This window comes from Chelonoidis abingdonii, chromosome 2, assembly GCF_003597395.2.
Source record: "Chelonoidis abingdonii isolate Lonesome George chromosome 2, CheloAbing_2.0, whole genome shotgun sequence".
Taxonomy (NCBI): Eukaryota; Metazoa; Chordata; order Testudines; family Testudinidae; genus Chelonoidis; species Chelonoidis abingdonii.
The window spans coordinates 78060582-78083447 of NC_133770.1; the positions used below are offsets into that span (position 1 = coordinate 78060582).

General features: G+C 39.5%; 1 protein-coding gene and 1 long non-coding RNA gene across 8 annotated transcripts in view; one reads left to right on the forward strand and one right to left on the reverse strand.

Annotated features, from left to right (window-relative positions):
- RBMS3 (RNA binding motif single stranded interacting protein 3) overlaps positions 1 to 22866 on the forward strand; it is a 1007942-nt gene that overhangs the window by 396134 nt on the left and 588942 nt on the right. For 3 of the 7 annotated variants that reach the window (XM_075062480.1, XM_032790017.2, XM_075062481.1), the window contains exon 1: positions 12085 to 12358. The exons of the other annotated variants lie outside the window; for them this stretch is intronic. In XM_075062480.1, the coding sequence (XP_074918581.1) occupies positions 12284 to 12358 (75 nt within the window). In that variant the 5' untranslated portion in view covers positions 12085 to 12283. Of the gene's footprint in view, positions 1 to 12084; positions 12359 to 22866 lie in introns of those variants that run through there. 7 annotated transcript variants of the gene reach the window in all.
- LOC116830491 (uncharacterized) lies at positions 5394 to 11673 on the reverse strand. The gene is made up of 3 exons (XR_004375015.2): positions 11331 to 11673; positions 9786 to 9904; positions 5394 to 5680 (listed from the first exon to the last, which is right to left on the reverse strand). It is a non-coding gene; the product is annotated as an uncharacterized LOC116830491 (long non-coding RNA).

Below are 22866 nucleotides of genomic sequence, written 5' to 3' on the forward strand. Positions count from 1 at the left end.
TGTATGGGAAGGCTTATTTTGGCCTTTTTTTCCCAGCCAGAGTTGTGTGAACAAATCATTTGGTGGACAAACTTAATCTCGGAGGGACGGCGGCTGGTGGAGGGACAGAGAGAGTGGGGAGGTGCCTCTCACAATGAGTAGTATTAGTGGCAGATGAAGAAGAGTGGAGAAAAAATTGAAAATGTTATATTTAATGGTAGTGAAACTTACCCTGAAGTGACTATGCACAGCTCTATGATTATTTTTTTTCCAAGAATCATGACTGACCAACATTAATAATTTGTATTTTAGTAGTGCTTGTGTGCCCTACCAAAACTGAGGAAGGCACCAATGTGCCAGATAATGTACTAACATATAGTAAAAGATCCTGCCCTGAAGAGCTTCCAGTCTAAATAGAATCATAAAATATCAGGGTTGGAAGGGACCTCGGGAGGTCATCTATTCCAACCCCTGCTCAAAGCAGGACCAGTCTCCAACTATTTTTTTTTTGCCCAGATCCCTAAATGGCCTTCTCAAGGATAGAACTAACAACGCTGGGTTTAGCAGGCCGATGCTAAATAGACCAGACAGACAAAAGTGGGAAAGGAAAACAGAGTGGGGAAAAGACTTCTTCAAGGTCATACAGCAGGTAGAGGTGGCAACAGAACACAGGTTTCTTGATACCTAGGGCTTGTTCATGTGAGGAAATTTACTGGCATAATTATTGCAGAATGTCCACAATGAGGAGTTATGCTGGTAAAACTGTAAAGGTATAATGATATCATATAATTACACTGGTAAATTTCCCTGTGTAGACAGGCCTCCAGTTCTGGATCTTAACCACTAAACCATACTGCATGGAAAAGCTGATCTCTGAAGTATTATTGCTGGCAATTAAACAAAACCAGGTTTAGTAAAGGAAAAACAAAAGAAAATCTTGCTTAGTCTAGGAGAAAAGATGACTTCTTTTAACTTAGTCTGGAGCTCTGTCTATTCCTGCTCACCTCTATTCATAGCCCTACCCTGCCCACTAGTGAGCCATTTTCACTGAGTTCCCTGTTTTAAGGCCTAGTGTTCCTGACTACCCTTAGGCTATGTCTCTAGTGATGGGTAAACCTGCAGTTATACTCTAGAAAGCCTCCAAGTTCACTGCTACTCTCTCAATGACAATTAATTGCCTGTGTTCTTAAGTGTTTATAGGTCCCAGTAAACAGGCAGCATATTTATGTCCCCCATTACCTTCAGCAATAAACTTCCGTAAGAAAAAAAAATCTCATGTTTCCTGATTACAAAATTATTTTAAGTAAACGGAGAGAATGAAGAAAAGACACTGGTAAGCAGGACTTTGAATGAGAGAGGTGGGATTTGGAGAATTCTCTCCTAATATAATAGTGCTGTAGTATTGTACAGTATTAGTCAAACACACTACAGCTTACAGTAGTGACACTGCATTGTTCAGACTGTAGAAAAATGGTTTAGTCACTGGAACAGACATAATATTTGCTAATCTGGGATGATTTGGTGCTGCTACAAGAAATAGGACCTTGGGAATGCAAATATTCTAATCTCTTTGAAATTGTAATGTTTTCTCAAAGTTTTGGAATAGCAATGAGTAACATAATTAAGGGTACTACAGTGTCACTTGACCAGTATGGCCCATCCTTGGATCTCAGGGGTCCTCACATTGTGTTTCTCTGCCGTCAGGCCACTGTACTCATGAATCGTATTCTAGGCTCAAAGAGCTTGCAATCCATTCATCGACAATTTAGTCCACCATGTATCAGCCTTTGAGAAGTATTGACTGTTTCCTAAGTGATACACTATCCAGTCTACCACCCTTACAGACTGGAAACTCTCACATGGTAATACCACCTGTCTCACAGGTTGTTACTGACATCATTCCATCATGCCTTACAAATGATGTAATGGTTGTAAAGCATTTTGAGATCCTTAAAGTGAAGAGTTATAGATAGAAGATAAAGGCAGTATTGTTATTTATTCGTTTGCTATTGTGTTGGTTAGATCCTAGGGGAAAAGGTTGTTTACCATAACTGTATTCCTTCAATATAAGGAGCTTTTGGGGCTGACAACAATTTGTTGATTATATAGTTTTGTTTTTCAGACTAGAGAGTGAATCTGTTAGAAAATATTAGCAAAAAGTAGTATCAATGAAGCCAGGTTCTCGAGTGAATTCACTGTGTAAATTGAAATCAGTGTGTTATGTGAATCAATCAGAAGATGCCCTGCCTGTCCTCCTGCCATTCTCTGCTGTTCTTCAAACATGGAAAAACAGCACAGTCAATGGAAATCTTTGAGCTTTGTTGATTTTAATTACTAAAGTATTAGAAGAGAGAGACAAAAAGGCCAATTAAATGGGACAGTATTCCAGTACTGCTAACCCTGCATGCTCCAAAGTCACAAGTTAGAGCCAGTGTTGTATGCGGTGTAGTTGTAGCCATCTTGGTCCCAGGATATTAGAGAGACAAGATGGGTGAGGTAATATCTTTTATTGGCCCAACTTCTGTTGGTGAGAGAGACACACTTTCCAGCCACACAGAATTCTTCTTCAGGTCTGGGAAAGGTACTCTGAGTGTCAGAGCTAAATGCAAGGTTGAATAGATCATTTAGCATAAGTAGTTAGCCCATATTCTAAGGGATCCTTCAAGGTAGAGTGGCAGAGGTGTTAATGGGCCACTTTACTTTGAATGGTCATAAGTTAAAAATGTTTTTGAGCTGTCTTCTGATATTTTTTAACTCTTCTTGCCCCCACCCCAAATGTGTGTATGACAACTAGTATGGCCAGTTTATACCAATTAGTGCTTGCAGTGAGAAATACCATTTTGGCCAGCACATCCCTACATCAGTCAACTCTGCACCCCCAGCCACAGATAAGTTTTTGAAACCCCCACAGCAACTCTGTCCACACAGCCCCACAAAACCCTGCACCCCTGTTTCCTCTCCTAAGCCTCACATTTGTCCCTTGCTCCCCAACCAGTGGCGGATTAACAAATTTGGCGCCCCTAGGCCCTCAAAAAATTGCCCCTCCCCCTGCCAGTTCACCTCTGCTCCCCTGCGGTAAGCCGAGGAGGGAGAAGGGGAGTTGTGGCGCGCTCAGGGGATGGCAGCAGTGGAGCGGAGCTGAGCTGGGGTGCGGAGCAGTTCCTGACCTCCCCGGGTTACTCTCTGTGCCCGCAGGCCCAAGCTCACCTCTGCTCTGCCTCCTCCAAGCGCACCGCTACTCGCTTCTCTTTCTCTCTCCCAGCACTTTTGTGCGGCAAGCCTGGCAGGGATGTGGAAGGAGGAAAGTGCAGCACGCCTGGGGGAGGAGGCGGGCTGGGGATTTGGGGAAGGGGTGGAGTTGGGGAGGGGTCACGAGCAAATTTGCCACCCTTGCAAATTTGCTGCCCTAGGCCTAGGCCTTGTTGACCTAGGCGATAATATGCCGCTGCCCCCATCTTATCTTTGCTCTTCCTAAATTCCAGGGCATCTTCACAGCCCTCTCCTAATCCCAGAGTGGGAAGGGGTAACAACTTTAGAAGTTGTTCTCTCACACACCCTCCAAGTGGGGTTCTCCTCTCTCTTTCCCAGGCCTGCTGTTCTGCATTGGAAAGGATGAGAAAGGACAGGGTGGGGGGGAGCAGGAAGTGAGAGAGAAGGAGGGGGAGAACAAAAGCCACCCTAAATTCCTTCAATCTCCCTCATTTCTTGTGCAAACAGAGTTTGAGTGCTCCCTCTCCCCCTCGCTTACCTAGAAACATCTCTGGGTTTCTGAGGGGTGAGGCAGAGAGAGCTCTGCTTGCCTCCTATAGAAGCTCTGATTGTCTTTTCTTCCCCAGGAAGTGGGGAAAGCAGCCAGTCAGAAGGGGTTTTCACATTTCATGCATGCTGGAGCTTCGTACCAGTCTGGCACCAAGCAGGGGCTAAAATCCCATTACTCAAGATAAACTTGTGAAGGTTGGCAACACCAGCATCTCACGTAGCCATTTTTAGTCTAGATCCCATTTCTGGGGTCAGATCCAAACTCCCAGTAGGAGTGCTTTAGGGAAGGAAATGTCTACAAGGATCTCATCCTAGATGTTTCCACCTCTACGTTCCGTTACCCTTTTGAGAGGGGAGGAGTTTTCCCTCTCCTTGAAAATATTGTGTGGCTCATCCCTGTCCTGGACTGATCCCCAGGGAGCATCATGAAGGCCCTGTGCCTCTGCAGGTGCACTGGCCCCCAGAACCAACCTCTCTGCTCGTTTCCCTGGCAGCATAGCTCTGTCAGACCTGTTCTGCAAGGGACAATCCTGCCTTCAGCAGCCCGCAGCAAGAGAAGTTTATGGAAAAGATCATGTCGGCTAAGGAGGATGTGCTTACCCCTTCTCCCCATATGTGGATCCTGGGCCCATGAGGTACCCTTCACGTGACCCAAAGAAAGTGTGTGTGTGAGGGACAGGATAGTGCCGCCTTGAGGGGAAAGATCTGTGAATGGAGGGTCACCAACCTCTAAGAGTAGATCTCAAGGAGTCTGAGTCCGTTTTTTCTGCTGCTGCTTTTTTTTCTTTTTTTTAAATTTTATAAGTCTTCTGTCTATCACGTGATAGGTAGCATCTGTGTGTATTGCTGTTAGAATTTCAGTCAGTGATGTTAAAGCAAATTAGCTTGATAAACGAACTATTAAATAGCAAGATTCTACATTCATAGACATAGTTTTAAGGTCTCTGGACTGCATAAATTGACAGATCTAGAAATAAAATCAGTATTCTTCTTGTAACTCATTGTAAACAAGCTGTCAAGCATCACTACAGTCTCCTTTGAAAATAGCTTTGATGAGTAAATAGAGTAGAATAAAAGCAGAGACAGTGTCAAAAACGTAAGCCCAAGATAATTGTTGTGTTTTTTTTCTTCACCTATTATATTTCTTTAGTTGTTGGCAGCTGTCTTTCTGCTGCTAAACAAGAACATTTTTCTTTAGTTCCTGCTTAGACAGTTTTGACATTGTTTTGATGCAAGTTAATGCTCCCAGAATATACATTTCTGCTTTTAAGGAGCATGGGGTTAGAATTTCTTTGAATTCCTCCTTGATTCAGCTAGGTGGGAATCAACAAGACTTCTGTGTTAAAAGCTAAAATCTGTAGTTTCTTGTACACAAGGCTTTATTTTTTTTTTTGAAAAAGTGTGTGTGTGTGTGTGTGTAGAACTGCATTTTAGCAAATAAGAAAGCTATTGAATTATTTTCTCCTGCTGGGAGCATCCTTTTTCACCTTTCTTTTCTCTTCACCTACCTGGTTAGGAATGGGAAAATTTACATTTTACGAAGTGAAAAACCAAATTAATTCCTCTATCTCTGCTTCCCAGGAGAAGCATTTTCTTTCTCTTCGTGTGTGTGTGTGTGTGTGTGTGTGTTTGTGCCAGTTAGCTTTTACCTGCTTTGAGCTTTTCAGACATGTCTTTGGTTGAGTTAATATCAGTAAGGTGGTGACTCTTCTGGCATCCGTCTCAGAATTTATGTAGCTGTCAGATTTACAGTTGGTTTGTTCCAATGTATTTTATTTTATTTCTAAATTTTCTCTTGGAGATATTCTTGTTTCTCTGTATATCTTGTGAAATCCCCCCATGTTGGGTGATGTGTATGGTAATTCCTTTTCAGGTGCACTGGAACTTGGCTTGCTTACCAGCTTCCCATGACTAGCTCCATTATTGAGTTGATAATGAGCATCTAGTAGGAGAGAAAAAAGTTGTGAAGTTAGTCGCCTGTTGCTTATTGGGATTGAACTGCTTGTTTTTTCTTTTGTGTAACATTTATACTTAACACTCACTGGCAAACTGCTATTTCAGCTTGCAAGTGGATTCAGTTATTCAAATGCGCTGGCCAGAAAATGAAGGGGATTCTATTTAAACAGTGTACTCCCAAGTCATAGATGATCTTTTTGATGTCTGTATTTTGCAAATGGAAATTTTCCATTTTCCATCATCAGTATTCTTTCAGAGGCAGCATTATCGAGGCTGCTTTTTGGCTGGTTATTTGCATTTTTCCTTTCAATACTGAATTTCCTTACTTTCTCTCCCAGCCCCACCACTTTCATATCAAATTCCCATTTTGATTCCCTTCACTTCTTTGTCTCATGATTAAGGGCTCAGTCCTGCTGAGTGCCAACGATGAGCTGACTTCAGTGAGAGTTAAAAGTGCTCAGTACCTTGTAGAATCCAGCACTAAGGGAGGTCTACTCCATCTGTGTAAAGCTTGAATGTTTCAGCTCTCTACATGGAGAATATGGAGAGGATAGGTAGCTGAAATTCACCTCTTCAGACCAGTTAACAGAACTTCTGGAATAGCAGCTACACCCAGCTTGCCCTGGTTAAGCAGGTTGTTTAGGCCACTGGATCTGTGTAAATGTGAATGCCTGTGCCACCTCCTTCCCACTTCCTATCCTTTATTGTGGGTCTGTGGTAGGAACCCATTCCGCAGCATATAACTGGGATGTGGGCACCCCTCTGTGACTGCTCTGCTCACAGCTCCCTTGTAAAGTTTAAATGGAGAACCTTGCACTGGTCTTCTGCCCTAGAGGAGAAATGGGGAAGCAGCCATTATGTAATGAGCTTAGAAAGAATGCAGAGGGACTGAAACACTGAGGGCTGGATTCTTCTCCCTTTGACATCAATGGGAGTCTTGCTTTTGTCTTCAGGTCTCCAGGACCTGATCCTCTGAGACTGGGACAGGGTTCATAGGCCTGCGACTTGGCCTCAACCATGTGTTGAGTCCTGAATTAGTCTGTTAATCTAACGTACTTTTATGAGCCCTATTATTGCAGTATCTGAGCGCCTCAGTCTTCAGTATAGTTATCTTCACAACACCCCTGTGGGGTAGGGAAGTACTATTATTCCCATTTTACAAATGGGAGAACTAAAGCACAGAGAGGATAAGTGACTTGCCCATGGTCACACGGGCAGTCTGTGGCAGAGCAGGGAACTCATGACCTTTTGTATCTTATACGTGGCCTCTAAATCAAGCACTGTCTAGGTGGATCTTGCAATAGGACTTTTGTCCTTAGTTACTGTAGGTAGGTTAGCTTGTAAAGAGAACATAATTGCACAGTGTCTTAGGTTATGTCTTCACCATAGCCTATGTTGGCAAAACTTATGTTGCTCGGGGGCATGAATATTCCACCGCTCCTCCCCCAGTGACATAAGTTACGCCAACATAAGTGCTCATGTGCACAGCGCTGTGTCTGATCAATGCATGTGGCCATGGTAACGTAGATGGTAACTGGTTTAAGCCAGGTCTATACGTACAGCACTGCAGTGGCACAGCTGTACTTGCACAGACTGCAGCACATGTGGTGAAGATGCTCTCTGCTGAAGAGAGAGAGCTCTCCCGTTGGCAAAAAAAAAAAAAAAAATCCCTGTCCGCGAGTGGCAGAAACTATGTTGGCAGGAGAGCTTTGCCACTGCAGCACTGCACATATAGACATGGCCTTAAACTAGTCAGCAGCTCCATTATCATGGCCCTGTGCATAGAAAATAGTGTTTGATCAATAGGACAGAAAAGATTCAAGACCTAACCCTGTCTTGACTGACACTACATTATGCCTCTTGGTGGCTGTTGCTGCTGCTGCGGCTTATTTATTTTTATCACCATAAAGCTTAGAATCCCTAGTCAAGGGCCAGGGCCCCATTGTTCCAGATGCTGTACAAACAGAGAGCAAAACAACAAAGAATTTACAAACCAAGTATTAGGCAAAAGACAAGAGAGGTATAGAGACAAACCAACTGGAGAGTACAAGGGAACAGCGAGACAATACCAGTCAGCATGCTCGGCAGCGATCTAAGCACACAACAGCAGCATGTTTTTTTGTAGGCATCTCACAGCAAAGGAGAGTTTCGAGGAGGGACTGAAAGGTGGATAATGAGTTAGCTTTGTGTATGTTTACAGGGAGCTCCTCCTTAGCACGAGGGTCTGCCTGGGAGAAAGCAAAAAGGTGCCTGCTTGAACATTTAAGAAGTGAGAAAGAGCTGGCATCATTCCTCAATGAGAGGTAGGAGTCGATATTTCAATAGTGAATGAGAGATGATAGGTTGTCAAGGGTGTTGAAGGTGAAGACAAGCAGCTTATGTTTGATATGACAGAGTAGGGAGAGTCCATGGAGGGATGCAAAAAGCAGGGCAACATGGTCAAAGCGACAGGCTAGGAAAATTCTTTGCAGCAGCACTCTGAATGGATAGGAACGGGGCAAGACTGCATTTGTCAAGGATGTTGCAATTGGCCAGCCACGATATGATGAGATTTTTAGCTGTGTAGAGAGGAAATGCTGTATCTTAGGGCATGTCTACACCAGGACTGACTGACCATGGCAAGCTGGGGTGTAAATCAGCAGCGCTCCAGCATGCCATGTGCTAACTGTCCTACTGTAGTGGACTACGAGTTTCCTAGTGTTCATCGATGTATCGTGGTTTGAAACAGCAGAAGGTCAAAAGTCACTAGAGAACTTGTAGTGTGCATCAGCAGGGGCCACACACACAGTGCATGGCCCTCTGGAGTGCTGTAGATTTATACCCCAGCTTGCCAGGCCATAAGTTCTTGTGTAGATGTGCCCTTAGAGATTTTATGCAGAAAGAATCTACAAGATTTAGGTGTAGCCTGGATCTTGAGAGGAATCTGCTCCAAGTAAAAAATGAGGCTCAGGTTATGGGCCTCAGTGACAGGAATGGTAATGGTGGTGTTGATCACGAGGGACAAGAGAGGAGATAGCTGGAAGTGCTTGGGGAGGAAGACTATGGGTATGTGTACACTGCAGTTAAAAACCTGTGTGCCAGCTGGCTTGGGCTAAAGGGCTGTTTAGTTGCAGTATAGATGCTTGGGCTGGAGCTTGGGCTCTAGGACCCTGCGAGGTAGGAGAGTCCCAGAGCTCGGGTTGCAGCCTGAGCCCAAGCATCTATATGGCAATTAAATAGCCCCTTAGCCTGAACCCTATGAGCCTGAGTCAGCTGGCACAGGCCAGCCACAGGTGTTTAATGGCAGTGTAGACACTCTCTGTTCTAGTCATGTTGAGTTTGAGCTGACAGCTAGACTCCATGAACAGATGTCAGAAAGAGTGGCTGAGATTTTAAAAATTAGGCTAATAATGGCTGTTGCACTCTAGCTTTATAGCTATCACACTGTCAAAAACCTTTCTGAACCTACGTTGTGCTACTTTAGCAGAGCCCTAGCAGTTGCAACTGAAAGTTCTTACCAGTGGAAAATTAGAGAATATATACCTAAAACTCGGTAATTATTCAATAGAATTATGCCTTCATCCAAAATATGTCTGGACTACATTAATTTGTGTAGAAAATACCAGTGGCATTAGAGCATTTTGTTGATGGAAATACTTGCTATCTAGCAGAAACAGGAAATTGCTTAGTTTGTACAGATTAGAGTATGACTTGGTTTTGTACTTAGCATTACAGATATTAGAGATGGAAAAGACCTGTTTACATGTATAGTTCATCACTTAGCCATTACACGTGTCTTTACTATAGTATTGTATATTTTTCCAGTGCTTTGTCCAATCTACTCTTCAATGTTTGTGATAGGGCTTCCTGTACTTCCCTTTTGAGGAATCATTTGGTGAAATGTTGTGGCCTGTGTGCAGGAAATCAGACTAGATGATCAAAATAGTTCTTTCTGGCCTTAAAAAAAATCTATGAATGTTGGAAAGTCTATTATACATTTAAATTGATCCCATCTCAGTCAGGAAGTTTTTTCTTTTATATTTAGTCTTAATCTTTCATATTTATGATTTCATCCCATTACTCCAGGATACACAGGGCTTTCTTCCCCTGACCTAGCTTTTCAGAGTCAGATTCCCTATAGATGTACGGCTATCACAGTTTCAGAAATCTTTTTGGACCTACTTTGTGTTACAGGATCAAGCCCTTAGCCTCTCTGAGTCTGTTTACACATCTGTAAAATGGAGATAATAAAAATCACCTACTCATCTCACAAGAATGTTGTGAGAATTAACAGTTAACATTTGTACAGTACAGTGCTTTGGAGATATGGGGCAGATTTTCAAGTGCTTGGCTCCCACAATTGGAGCCAGATTTTTGAAAGAACTCAGAACCTAGTAGCTTCCATTGCATGAGGCAGAGTGCTGTTTTAGTACTAAAATGAAAAAATAGCCACTGAGGAAGTGAAACCAGGCGTTCTGGGATTGCAGTGATTCACACATGTGCATCACACTTTTGCTCTGCCTCTCGGTTTTGTTGCACCTTTTTTGCTGGTGTAACTGGCAGGCTGTGGAGATGTATACGAATCCTTGCTCAACTTAATGCCATGCTTGCTTACAAGAACAGCAGTCTGACAAAGCAGAGTAGAATGTGATGTTTGCGTGCCTGTGTCACGTGCAAGTGTGTGCCCACAAACCAAAACACAGCCAGCAGGTCTAATTTTAGAGCTTACCAGCCTTGAGAAGCGTCCCTTTAAAGATATAATTTTCCCTCTAAAAACAATTTGGTTGATAATACAGCTGCTGACAATCCTGCTGAAATAGTACATATGATTTAAATAAAAACAAAGGTAACTGTAAATTAAAAAAAAAGAAAAAAGAAAAAAGAAAAAAGAAAAAAAAAGAAAATAGTGAGGCCACTAAACAAAGATCCACAACTTAAATGATGTGTCAAAGGAATAGGGGATTTTAAAATTTAAAGCTGGGATTTGTACACACAATAAGACAAAGTATATTGATTTATTTATTTGTACAGTGCCCAGAAATGTTACAGGTGATTTATATACATATAAAGTAGGTCCCTTCAGATAAATAATATTCAAAACTTTTGCTTAAGTTGGTCAGAATTAGCTTGAATCTCTTGCAAGCCTTCTCTCTTTACTCAGGCTTTTAGGGAGCAGTGGTAACGTTTATGGTGCAGATGTGTGAGACTGGTACTTCTGGGTGCTGTGGGATGTTGCTAGGGGATGGTGTAATGGATTATCTGAGGTTTATGAAGAGTATTTTTTAAATTATATTAAAGTCATGGAAAGCTCAGGAGAGGTGATCCCCTCCCCCACTTTGTTATAAATCTAAATAGAGAAATGGCTGAAACAAGTCTTAATGTACTGGATCTGTCAAAGTGAACACTTAATATGCATGCCTCTTTTTACCCCGTTTGTTTCTGTGCAATGGTAGATTATTATACAAATTAGTTTTCTGCTGAAAACAATTCCATGTTGGAGAATCTGTTGCTGATCTACTAATAGACTCTGTGACCTTGTGGGTTATTTGTTTCTTTCTTTTAGCAGCGTCACAAAGTATCAACAGTTCTCCTTTTTTAAAGGCTCATCCTTTGCAGCAATTTCTTTGAGTCCCAGGTATTCTGTGCTCCTGGTTTACCGTTTGGCTGGTTTGTTCTGTGGCTTTGTGAAGTGCAGAATCCACTGCCGGTATTTGAAGTTCCCCGGGTTCAGTTACACCAGCAAGCGCTGCTGTAAAATTGCTTTGCTTTCCGAGATAGCCAGCAGAGGGAATCGGGACTTTGCTTGCAGCAGGGCTGAAAAAAGCAGGCTGTTTCTTCTTGGAGGAAATACTGCAGCCTTCTGGACTGCGTCTGCTTCTCGAGGGAGAGGCTCACTGTAGTTCCACCCACACCGGCTGGAAGGAGGGGGTTTGAATGAAAGACAAGACAAGCCCTAAACACCATGTCACACCGTGAGAGGGGCAGCAGCAAGTAGGCTGTGGGAAGCTGCTTTTTTATTTTATTTTTTTAAATCATAAAGGGGAGGGAGGTTGGGGTGAGGAGGAAGAGAAAGAGGAAAAGCTGGTCTGCAGCGGTTTGGAGTTCCACTGTCTTGCTGATTTCTCTAACAGGACTTTTTTTCTACAGACACTGGCAATTGACGTTACTACAGACAAGCTGGCTAGGAAAGAAAACGCTGTATCCTGAGTGCAGGAGGGCGTGGGGGGGGGGGGGGGGGGGGGGAAATACCCTCAGAAAAGCTAATTAAGCTATTAGCCAGATCGCCGCTTTACGAACAGGAAGGAAATCCAAACTATGTTCCCAAACAGCATTTTTCTATCTGTGATTTTCAATCAGTGGTATTTTTTGTTTGGGAGTGGGGGGGGGGGGGGAACAAAACAAGATTATTTTTTTTTTAGCTCTGTCTATATTTTGTTTTTGTTTTTTATTCTTGCTGTGTTGGACCTTGTGAGCAGTAGAAGGCAAGGAAGTCTCGAAAGCCTCCTCAGTCATCAGTACTGTCAGGAATAGTGGTTTAAGAGGAAGAAAGGCCTGGGGCACTACACCCTGTCAACGAGTTCCCTGCATCGGAGATAAAGATTCCAGCTACATGGGCAAACGCTTGGAACAGCAACCAATGTACCCTCAGTACACTTACTACTACCCTCATTATCTCCAAACCAAGGTATGGTACAGCAGTTCCCTGCCTGTCCAGCAGTGTTAATATGATATTATTATACACTTAGTGAAGGATGGATGGTGGAGTTGCATAAATTAGAGGGTTTTGTTTTGTTTGTTTTTGTTTTTCCCCTTGAATTCAGTATCATGTGGGGCAGAGCGAATAGCCAGAAACAGCAAGGTTGGGCTTTATACATTTACTTATTAATTTTATTTTGACTACTGTCTTTAGTTAATCCCTTTAATGCCCCTCTCCCTACAAGAAATGTGGTTACTATTATTGAAGCAAGTATACATGATTATGGCATAGGCTGGAGATGGTTCTGGACAGCATCAGGCATGCAAATACCGTTTCAGTCATCTATGCAATTTATTTGGCATTCAAAAGCATTGTGCCATTAGCAAAGAGACAGTGGATACTGAAACTTTTCATCGGTGAAGTCTGAGATGCTGTGGGGTTCTGGGGTGAACAAGGCGCTAATCTACTGTAAATCTTTTGGAGTTTGCTCTGATGTATTGAACTGCTTTTAATGTTGCCTTAAATATTGAGGATGATCTGGCTGCGTGCTGCTACATTTGATAGGGCTAGAAATACATAGTAGCTACTCTCAGAAAAAGCACCAAACATGGTTTCATTTTTTTCAATGTCAGTGGCTCTGAAAGGCTGGTCTGCATCTCCCAACAAGACTAAATGAAGTCAATGACACCTGGATTTTAATTAGTTAAATAATGCTTTGCTTTTCCTTAATGGCATTGTACCATAATCTGCTGCCCAAAAGAGTCTTCTTTGCATCCAGTGGACAGTAACAAAACCAACTTTGCAAACCAGTTAGGGCATCATAAAGAAAATTACTGTTATGAAGTGCAACCTCACGACCATAGATTAACTCTTTGAGCCAATGAACTAACATTCTTGTTTTTTAAAAACAAACAAAAAACCCCAATAACCTCCACCCCGGGGGGGAGGGGGGTTACTTTTGGTCTCATACACGTTGAGCTAGTTATTATTGAAAGGCCAGGTTACATTTCCTTGCCAATAAAATTACTTTTCTGTTAATGATTATAGCCAGACCCCTGCATTATATAAATTAACTAATTGTGAGTTGTGATGACACCAGAACCACTCAGTGTGATTATAACCTTGTAATTCATAACATGATTACCTCTCATTTGTTTTCTGTGTGCTTTCTCTACCTATAATGTGCAGAATTTTTGTGTGAGATCAACCCATTTAGAGGGGAGGGCAAGGAGTAACTGTTTCACCATTTTCCCCGCTCAAGGTCGATTCAAATAGCATTTTACCTTTGTGACCATTTAGTCTGTATTGTGCAGCAGCAGCAGCAGCAGGATCCCGTTGAAGCTATAACCAGTATTGCAGTCAAGCTAGCAACTGTTTGGGGGATTGGGGATACAGACTGATACCATTCCTCAAAACCTGGCAAGCCAAAGACATGAAACAATTTATGGGTATTTTTTGAAAGAACAATAGCCTCAAGTACTGGATGAGAAATACTGGACATTCCATTTCTTTTACTCATGTCACTTAAATTTTGCCAGTCCTCTTTTTTTTAATTTCTCTTTCTATTTTGTAAAATATGCTTTTTGGGGAAGTTAACCTTCTGATCCAGTTGAAAGTGACAACTGCTTTCCACACAATGACTTTTTAACCTGAAGCTTTTGGAAAATAAATTAATATTATTTAATTATGTATTATCTATAATTATCTATTGTGTTTTAGAGTATAAAATTATGTACTGTTGTGAAAAGTTGTGAGTGTAAATATATTATTTTTGGAAGGGTAGATAATATACCAAATCTATAATAAATTTTATGTGGCATTAATTTCTCTCTCTCTCTCTTTCAAACCTAAATCATAATTAAACTCACAAGTATATATTTTTATACTATAGTTCTAAAGAGTTTAGAGTAGTGCAGACAGGCAGCATCTGGATTTTGTTACCTTAAAACTAGCCATCAGCTTCTGGGACATTTTAGAGTATTTAGATACACTGTATGTCCAAAGTCAATATTTGGGTAATCAAATAACGTGGTAGAGAACTGTATCAATTATCACGCCTATCACAATAACACATATTAATATACCACTGTATGATTTCAACTGCGCTGTGAAATTCACAACTTTTTTATTTTCTGGAAACTGTGCTGTGTATTGTGTTAAACAAAATTTTAGAACTCAACTGTGTGAAAACGTGTGTTCATATCTGGATATTCATACATAGGGAAGGGGGAATGCATCAACTTAAAATCATATCAAGGAATCAGGCTTTCTGGGGGCATTTTTGTTCAATGCATAAAGCACTGAGCAACAGGGCATTAAATATACAACATTCTGAAATGTAAATGTTTTCCTCACATTTTCAGAGCAAGTGCTTTGCTCACACTGTAAATTAATCTCAGCTGTTCTGAAAGAAGTACAATAGTACTGTGTAGCACAGCTTTTTGGAGGGGTTTTGTACAGGATTGAATAAGGTTCACAAGATATATAGTCCACATTTGTACCTTCTAATATAGCTAACGTGTTGTTAAGCAATAATGATGCACATTAATAACTGTATGGTCTAAAGAATTTTAAATAGAAGAATAGGATCCACATGTTTGGGTGATTGCCTCAAGTTTTACAAATGTTACATGGCCTCATATAGAACATGAAACACAGTCTGATTATTCAATTTAGTTGAGCACCTTAATTATAAAATGCCACTATTGAAGTTAATACTTCAATGGCTGTTTCAGACAAACCCATAATAATCCAAAAATTTAAAAAGGTTCAGTTTTGTAAAGGAGATTATAATGTCTTTAATATGTCCTGTAAGGACAAACAGAGGAATTGAAAGAAAAGGTATTTTTTTCCTTTTGGCATGACGCTGGCTCGCTACTGAATTAGCTTAAATCGTCTGAACTTTCTTAGCTAAGTCCTGAGAGTAGAACTTGCTTATGCTAGGCATGTTATGAATTATATTTAAAATCAAACATTTTTGTTACTGTTATAAATTAGGAATATATGGCCTCACGTCATCTTGCTGCAAAGAATAACATGAAGGAATATGTTTGCATGTTACATGCATATGACACTATTTCCTATAATTTAGGAAACCCTTTGATTTTATTTTGAACTGCTTGACAATGAAACGTTTCTAGAGTGGTGTGTGTGTTGATGGGATAACTAAGAAACCAACTAGTTTACATAGCTATGTTGTAGAAATTCACTTATAAGAAGCGATACCTAATCTTGCCCCAATCCTTGAATTTCCATTTTTAATCTCTTGCCCGAAAGTGTAGTTCTTTTTTTTAAGATTGTGAGAAAAGACTGAGTGATGTGAAATTTCATGTAATGATTAAGAATGACATGAGGAAAAAAAGATTTCGCCAACACGATTTTACATATTTGATGGAATCTTTTGAAGTAATAGTGTTTGTGTCTTTCCTTTTGGCCTTTGCAGTTTATGGTCAGAATTAAGCCTGGGAAGACCATTCTGAGAAAATATTGCATTGAATAAATTGAGTCATTTGCTGTTTGCAATTACCTGTGGACAGACATTGATTCTTCTGGATTTATTTTTCACAATCGTTTGACCGGCACTTTATATGAATATATTTCAGCTTACCAGTTTTTTGTATACTATTTGCTTTGCTATATCTTTGTCTAGTCACTGTTTATTATTCATAGTGTGTATTTGGTCAATGAAATCACATGGTGTTAACTCCAGTTCCTGGTTGGATGTCTGAAACACAGGGTGGCACCAGTAGTGAATACCAGTGTGCAAACACCCTGCCATGCACATATGTGTAATAGGAAGAACAGCCATTTCACAACATCTGTGTGAATAAAAACCCATCTGGCATGGATGTTAACAGAAAAGTGAACAAAAAAGAGTATGAAAAAGAATGAATTGGTAAGCGAGTCAGATGTGTGACAATGTTTGCACAAACTTGAGAAAGAAGCCCTGGAAATTCAAGCAAGTGTACTGCTGAAATTGTTACACTTTTTAAAAGTCACTTTGAGTATGAACATTTTTTAAAAGAATGAAATCCTCCATTCTCTCTCCTTTTTTCCCCCATTTTTAAGACATTCTTTGGTCTGGGCAAGTCAAGAACTGCTTTGAGATGTGTGTGTGGGGTGGGGGGAACACTTCCTCTTCCTCTGTATCAGCCTCATTTATAAAGCAAATCGCTAGAACCCATACACAGCTCTCCATGCCTCTCCACTACCTTGCACCCACCATGCCAGAATTCTTTTCTCACTCACATTGCAGTTTAGTCAGTTTATTGCATTCCCCACTTTGGGCCATCTGGACATACAGAAGGCCTAGAAGAAAGAGTTCCAGATACTAAGATGCCTGACAGGGCTTTTTTGGACTGGTAGTGTTCAGATTGTGTTTGGTGCCTGGTGTGAAGTAGGGGTCAGGTGTAAAGAGTAATTCATCAACCGCACACTGATTTCAGGCTGCATTTTCAACCATCTGCAACCTGGACTGCCGCCAGGGCTCAAAAGTCTAGCTGGAGCCTGTGTGATAGTGCCAAAGTAAAAGCAAACACTTGCAAATAGAGAAATATGTTTCTGGGAATGAAATTTGTATGTACTTAGCTCTTGGTTGGTTCAGTAAATTATAGTATTTTTAAAAAATATCTCTGACAGGTGTCTTTAAGATATATGCAGTTGTTTAAATGGAATTAAAATATTGTTTGAACACTGATTATATTTTTGACTGCGTTAATATCTAACCCTGGTATGCTGCCTGTTGTGTTAAACAATCAAAAAGCTTAAAGTTATGTCCTCCGTAGAAAATCAGAAACACACATGCTTGTTTGTCTTTCAGTACTACTTACCATATAGTTTTACACACTCTTAAGCTAAAAATACTTCTGTTACTATAAAGGGCAATATCATTTTCAAATGATGTTGTGTTTTAGTTGATCTTCCTTCAGTGTGAATCTGCTTAAATAAAACACAAAAGTGGGTGAGTAAGATGAGATTCCCCCCCTACCCTTTTAAAGCAGGACCTCACTGTATGGCTAGCTTTGGCAGAATTCAGTATTTGTTTTTATAATTTCGATGGATAATGTTTATTTTTCAGCATTTTAAAAAATATTGATTTAAATTTTTACAGTTGCAGGAAATTCTGCGAGGTGTCAGACAAAGGGAGGAGCTAGACAATTATTTAATCATAGTAGACATTGAGGATCCATCAGCTAAAGCTTTATAAACATTAAAACACAAATTGTTGACATCACATCAAAATATACAAAGTGAATATCCTTAAATCAAATCAAATAAGTTCTCAAGCAGCATTTTTCTTACCTAACCAAAATTTACAGATAGGCAATCATCAATGGAAATACGTTTCTTTGGTTTTGCTGGTATAAGGAAATAGACATTGACCAACAATCCTCCTAGGTTTATGTATGTCATAGGGCTGTATCTTGCAAACACACATGAATAACTTTACTCACATGAGGAAAGGTACATTTTTGCCAGGTCAGGTGATAAGAATCTTGCTGTAACTTATTATATATTATTGACAGTAGTTTATACATGATGAATATCTAAAAGCAAACAGTGGTGTTTAAAATTATTCACTATGTATCTGTGTTTATTAAAAGAGTAAGATAGACAAGATGATATATGTATCTCTTTAACTCAGATACTTGGAAAAAAATCATCAGATCCACGGCTCTTAGATTTCTGTGAATTAAAAACCAGATAACAAAAACTGTGTACAGAGATAAATGCCTGAGTTCATTTCAGGTCTTTCTCTAAGGAGTCTGGATAGTGTTGGTTTTGCACTGATATGATTTTAAGCAGGTTTTTTGACATTATCGGTACTTCTGGCAGAGACCTGGAGTTCGCTTACAAACATACATACTCTGAAGCTTCCAGTAAGATGAGCAGATTTTTTTAAATGAGTGGGTTGTTTTTATTATTGATTTGTTTTTTTGTTTTTATTTTTTTAATCTTTTAATGATAGAAAGTGTATGGAGAGAAAAGTGGTTGATGTTTCTCCAGAACTTGCTTCCAATGCTACATTAAAATTTCATTTTATAACAGTCTCATAAGCTACAGCTGTATGTGATTAAATAGTGTAATATTAAAAGCATGTGTGAATAGGCGCTTTTATGATATAGTTGTTCCATACCAAAAGACTGCAGATGGGCAGAATGGGGAAACAGAACAGTGATTTACTCATATATTGTCACAGTACATGTTGTCAGTACTTGTGTAGCTATGTTTTGCAATTGCTTTCACACACATGCAGACAATATTGAGTGCTGGAAAGAAGTTTAGAAAGAAATGTTTTTATAAAGAGAGCCATCCCCTCAGCACAAACAAAATATATCAGACTAAGAACTGTATGTGCAGAAAATAACATACTGAGTTTTGTATGCAGTTGATTAAAATTGTGTGTTATATTGCTTAACTAGATTTACAAATATATAGTTTGATCCTGCTCTCAGTGAGGTCAATGGTAAAAATCTCATTAACTTAAATGGTGCAGGATGATGCCCAGAAAGCATTTACAGTTCTCTATGGCAACGTGTTATAGATGAGCACCATATATATTTTTTAAATATAGATTCCTCACAAAACCATAACTGAATCTCAAGTTGATCCTATATGCGGACTCTTCTCTAGATGTATGGATTTATTTTATATTACCAGTACTTTAATTTGTATTTGTATAGCATCTGCTTTCTGCTTCTTATCCACTGGTCTGTCTGGCTCTTTCTCTCCCACAATTGAGGTAAGATTTATACATGTACAAGTATAATTACTATACATGATGTTTTGCATGTTGTCTCTTGTTTTAAATGCCTATAATGATGTACATTGTTTTCTGTAAGAGAATAAGCATAGTTATTAAAGAAAGGAACAGAGTGAAGACTGAAGATCTGTCATTGACTTGTAGTTCCATAATTTTTTAACCAGAATTCAATGTCATCATTTTGAGAATACCACAATATTGTACTTGTCTTATGAGGATCTTAGTTGATGATATGGTCATCTCTAAATATGCAAGTGAGACAAAGCATTCACTCAGTTTACCTAGTAATTGAGTGTCTGAGTCTCCAGGTGGGTTCTTTGGTTTTATTGTCTTTGTTGATAATGTTGACTTGTTGTTGACTTGTAATGAACTCTAGTCTCTTGATGTGCCCTTCTCTGTCAGTGGATAGATTTTCAACTTTTCATTGTAAAACAAGGGTGGAGGATTATTTCTCTGACTCTCAGATACAGAATGGTAAAACTTTATTTGTCATTTAAAAAAAAACAGTTATGTGAATAATTTCCCTCTTTTGCTTATTTGTGGCAAAGCCAATTTATGAATCAAGAATGATCTAATTATACAAAAAGTGTTGAAATACAAAAATTTAACTGAATTTTGAATCAAATTATGCAGATAACATTCTATAGACCAAAATTGCTAGAACACTCCTCTGTTGCATTATATTTGTGTCATTCAGATCACTTGATTGGTACAGATCATAAGTGGAAGTCCTAAACCATATTAGATTGTGTTTGTTGTGATGTAGAGACCTCTAGTTTTTTGGTTCCTTGTGTACAGACATTTGATTCTTGATGACCTGTGTTTTATGGATGGTACTGTGAAGTGGCTTTGATTTATAGGGTGTTACATAGTAGAATTGACCTCACTGCTATGTGATTAAAATTTATTTAAGAAGAAAGTTGTTTAACAGATTTTTTTTCCCCCATGGAATATGAATCAGACATTACTTTGTTCATATTTTGTGAACTGGCATCTTTAGCAGACTAAAAATCTTTGTAAATCAAAGCTACCCCTGGCAAACTAATTTGTCTTGTATGTGAGAGGGATGAAGTAGAGAGATTCTCATGGGTGTACCAAAATGACACTGTCTTTCTTTATAACTATTAGTTCAGTTCATTCTCCTTACTTTTTTTGTACAGTCTGTGCCTCCATGATGCCGTATCTAAAGATCAAACACTCTGTACTATTTAGAGTTCAGTATTGTTGCTGTCTCTGAGTCTGACCTTTCTGTGTTCAGCTTTACACCAACAGGAGGCGCAGAGCTGAATGATCAAATATTATTTGATTTGCTTAAAGGGCAAGCTGTGGATATTAGGAACAAATGCAATGTTATGCAAGCTGCAGTTGCCTTCCTGGCTAAGAAGTTGGTAACCTTTAGCTCGAGACTACAGGAAGCTGAGAGGGAAATTAAAGATATGGAAATAACTATTGATGGAGAAGATGCTGTTTTGACAGAGAATTCCAAAGCCAGCATAGCCCTGAGATATTGAATTGATGACCTGGAAAACAAGCTGAGATTAAGAAAAATCACGTTGAAGGGGTTCCACAAGGCTTGGAGGCGAGAACCTGAAATACTTCTATGTCAGATTGGATTATAAAACTGGGATGCATAATTATGGTGCAAGAAGTTAAACCTAGATTTCAGGAGCTCACTTAGTTTACATTCCTGCTCTTCTTTTGGTTGCAAAAAGTACAGACAAAGCAAGAATGATATGCCTACATTAATTCCATGATGATATGAGGGTGAGCTTCTAAAGGCTTTTTGTAATTTCCCCCCTCTCTCCACATGCTCACAGATGCCTTCTGGAAGAATAAGGAAGCTGATGGTAGCCAAGCAGTGAAAGAAATGGTCTTGGAAATCTTAGACATATGATGGACTTCTTTGTTTCCTTGTGTGGGAAGGAATAGCTGTCTTTAAAGGATACTGCCAGTGCGTTTGCTTTATAGGGAAGGATGTGCATCTCACTACACAGACAAAGACTGCAATCCTTATATCTGCTCTACCCGGCTGTGCCTCAAATTTGTCTGACCTTTTCTTGTGGAGTATGCTTATAAATGAGTTAAGCTTGTTGGTAATGTGCAAATTGATGGATGCTATTAAAAAGGGGTGAAGATAACGGGGAATACAGTTTTTATTTTTATCTTCTCGTTTTATGGCTGTGAATTGTTTAGGAGCTAGTTACTGAGTTCATGCTGTTTTCCTGACCTCTTTTGATTCATAACAAAGGTGTACTGTGTTAATGAGCCCTTTCTCCAGCTTTAACAAACTCTGAAATATTCAATATGAATTAGGTAGTTTGGAGCGCTTCATGACTGATTCAAGAGCATGATTTTATACTTAATGAAGGTAGTACACAACTTAAAATACCAATTCAGATGTTAGTGAACACACAACAATATGTTTTTGGGGACTAGTTCTTGTGAGTAGAAAATGAAATTTTATTTTTTAAAATGTTCTATTTTTTGATATGACCTAAACAAGAAATTCTGTAAAGATGAACATATTTGTGGCATTCATTTCTTGTTCATACTGGAGTATCATATCTGCCTTTCACCTGATAATAGCCATGCTTTTAAAATATATGTAAGATCAGAACTGCAGATATTGCCTAAAACAAGAACACTTTCAATACCACATGTTCACAACTATCTGTATTCCTTTTATTTGATATACAGACCAGTAATCTACCTCTGTAATTGAACTTTATTATATGTCTTTACTTGCTTAGCTTGTAAATGAAATTTGTACTTCTAAAATGGTTTTGAGACAGAAAGGCTAGTACTGAAAAGAAAACTGAACAGGACATACACAAGTCCGTGTCTGTTTTTGTGTTGATGACGGCTATCTTTAGCACTTAAAGAGTGAGAAACAGTATCTGAAAGACATCAGAAAAAGATAGCAGCACCGAGTCTTTCAAACATTCGGCAAAACTTTCAGCATGATTTCATAATCTAAATGCCTCTCCTAAGCTATATTAGAGGAGCATATACTGTGTCAAGGTAGAGCTCCTGTAAGTGCTGTTAAACAACCCTTAGTGAAAATAACCGTAAAGGAGACATATTGCTGTGGCCTTTAGCAAAGCAGTTGGAAGCTTTCTGCCTGGAAGAGCATCAGACTCGCAGACTTTTCTGTATGTGTTCTCTTTGTGTTCTGCAGCTTTACATCCTAAAGAAACATTAGGTGAACCAGGTATTCCCAGTAAGCTTGTAATTTTCAGTGCCATTTCTAGGATGTAGTGTATGTAGGATCAAGTACTAAGACAGATGAACTAAAAATAAATCTGGTTGACTTCTGCTTCTAGCAGGAGACCAGCAGTGTTCATTGTGAATCCAAGTGCCTGTATTTGCCTCACAAGTGCAGGTGTGAGACTCAGATGCAATTCCTTGAAATGGAAGATTGCTGTTATACCTTTTTTTTTAAAATGTTCATTGGCCAGTCAGATTCAACCTTTTATCTCAGCCATTTTACAGAATTAGTATAACTGTATACAGTTGTCTCTGAGCAATGTGTAGTTTCCTGTGGTTTGAAAAACCATTAGTGTAAGATTGTCTAAATCTAATAGCATAAACATTAATTTACTGTGATAGGCGGGTTGGTGGGGTTTTGTGCAAGCATAATTCAAACAATAATTGTACTGAACAGAAAGAGAAATAAGTTTTGTATCCTTCATTTGCTGCCTTGCTCTTCCCTCAGTGGACCCACTTTGAAGAT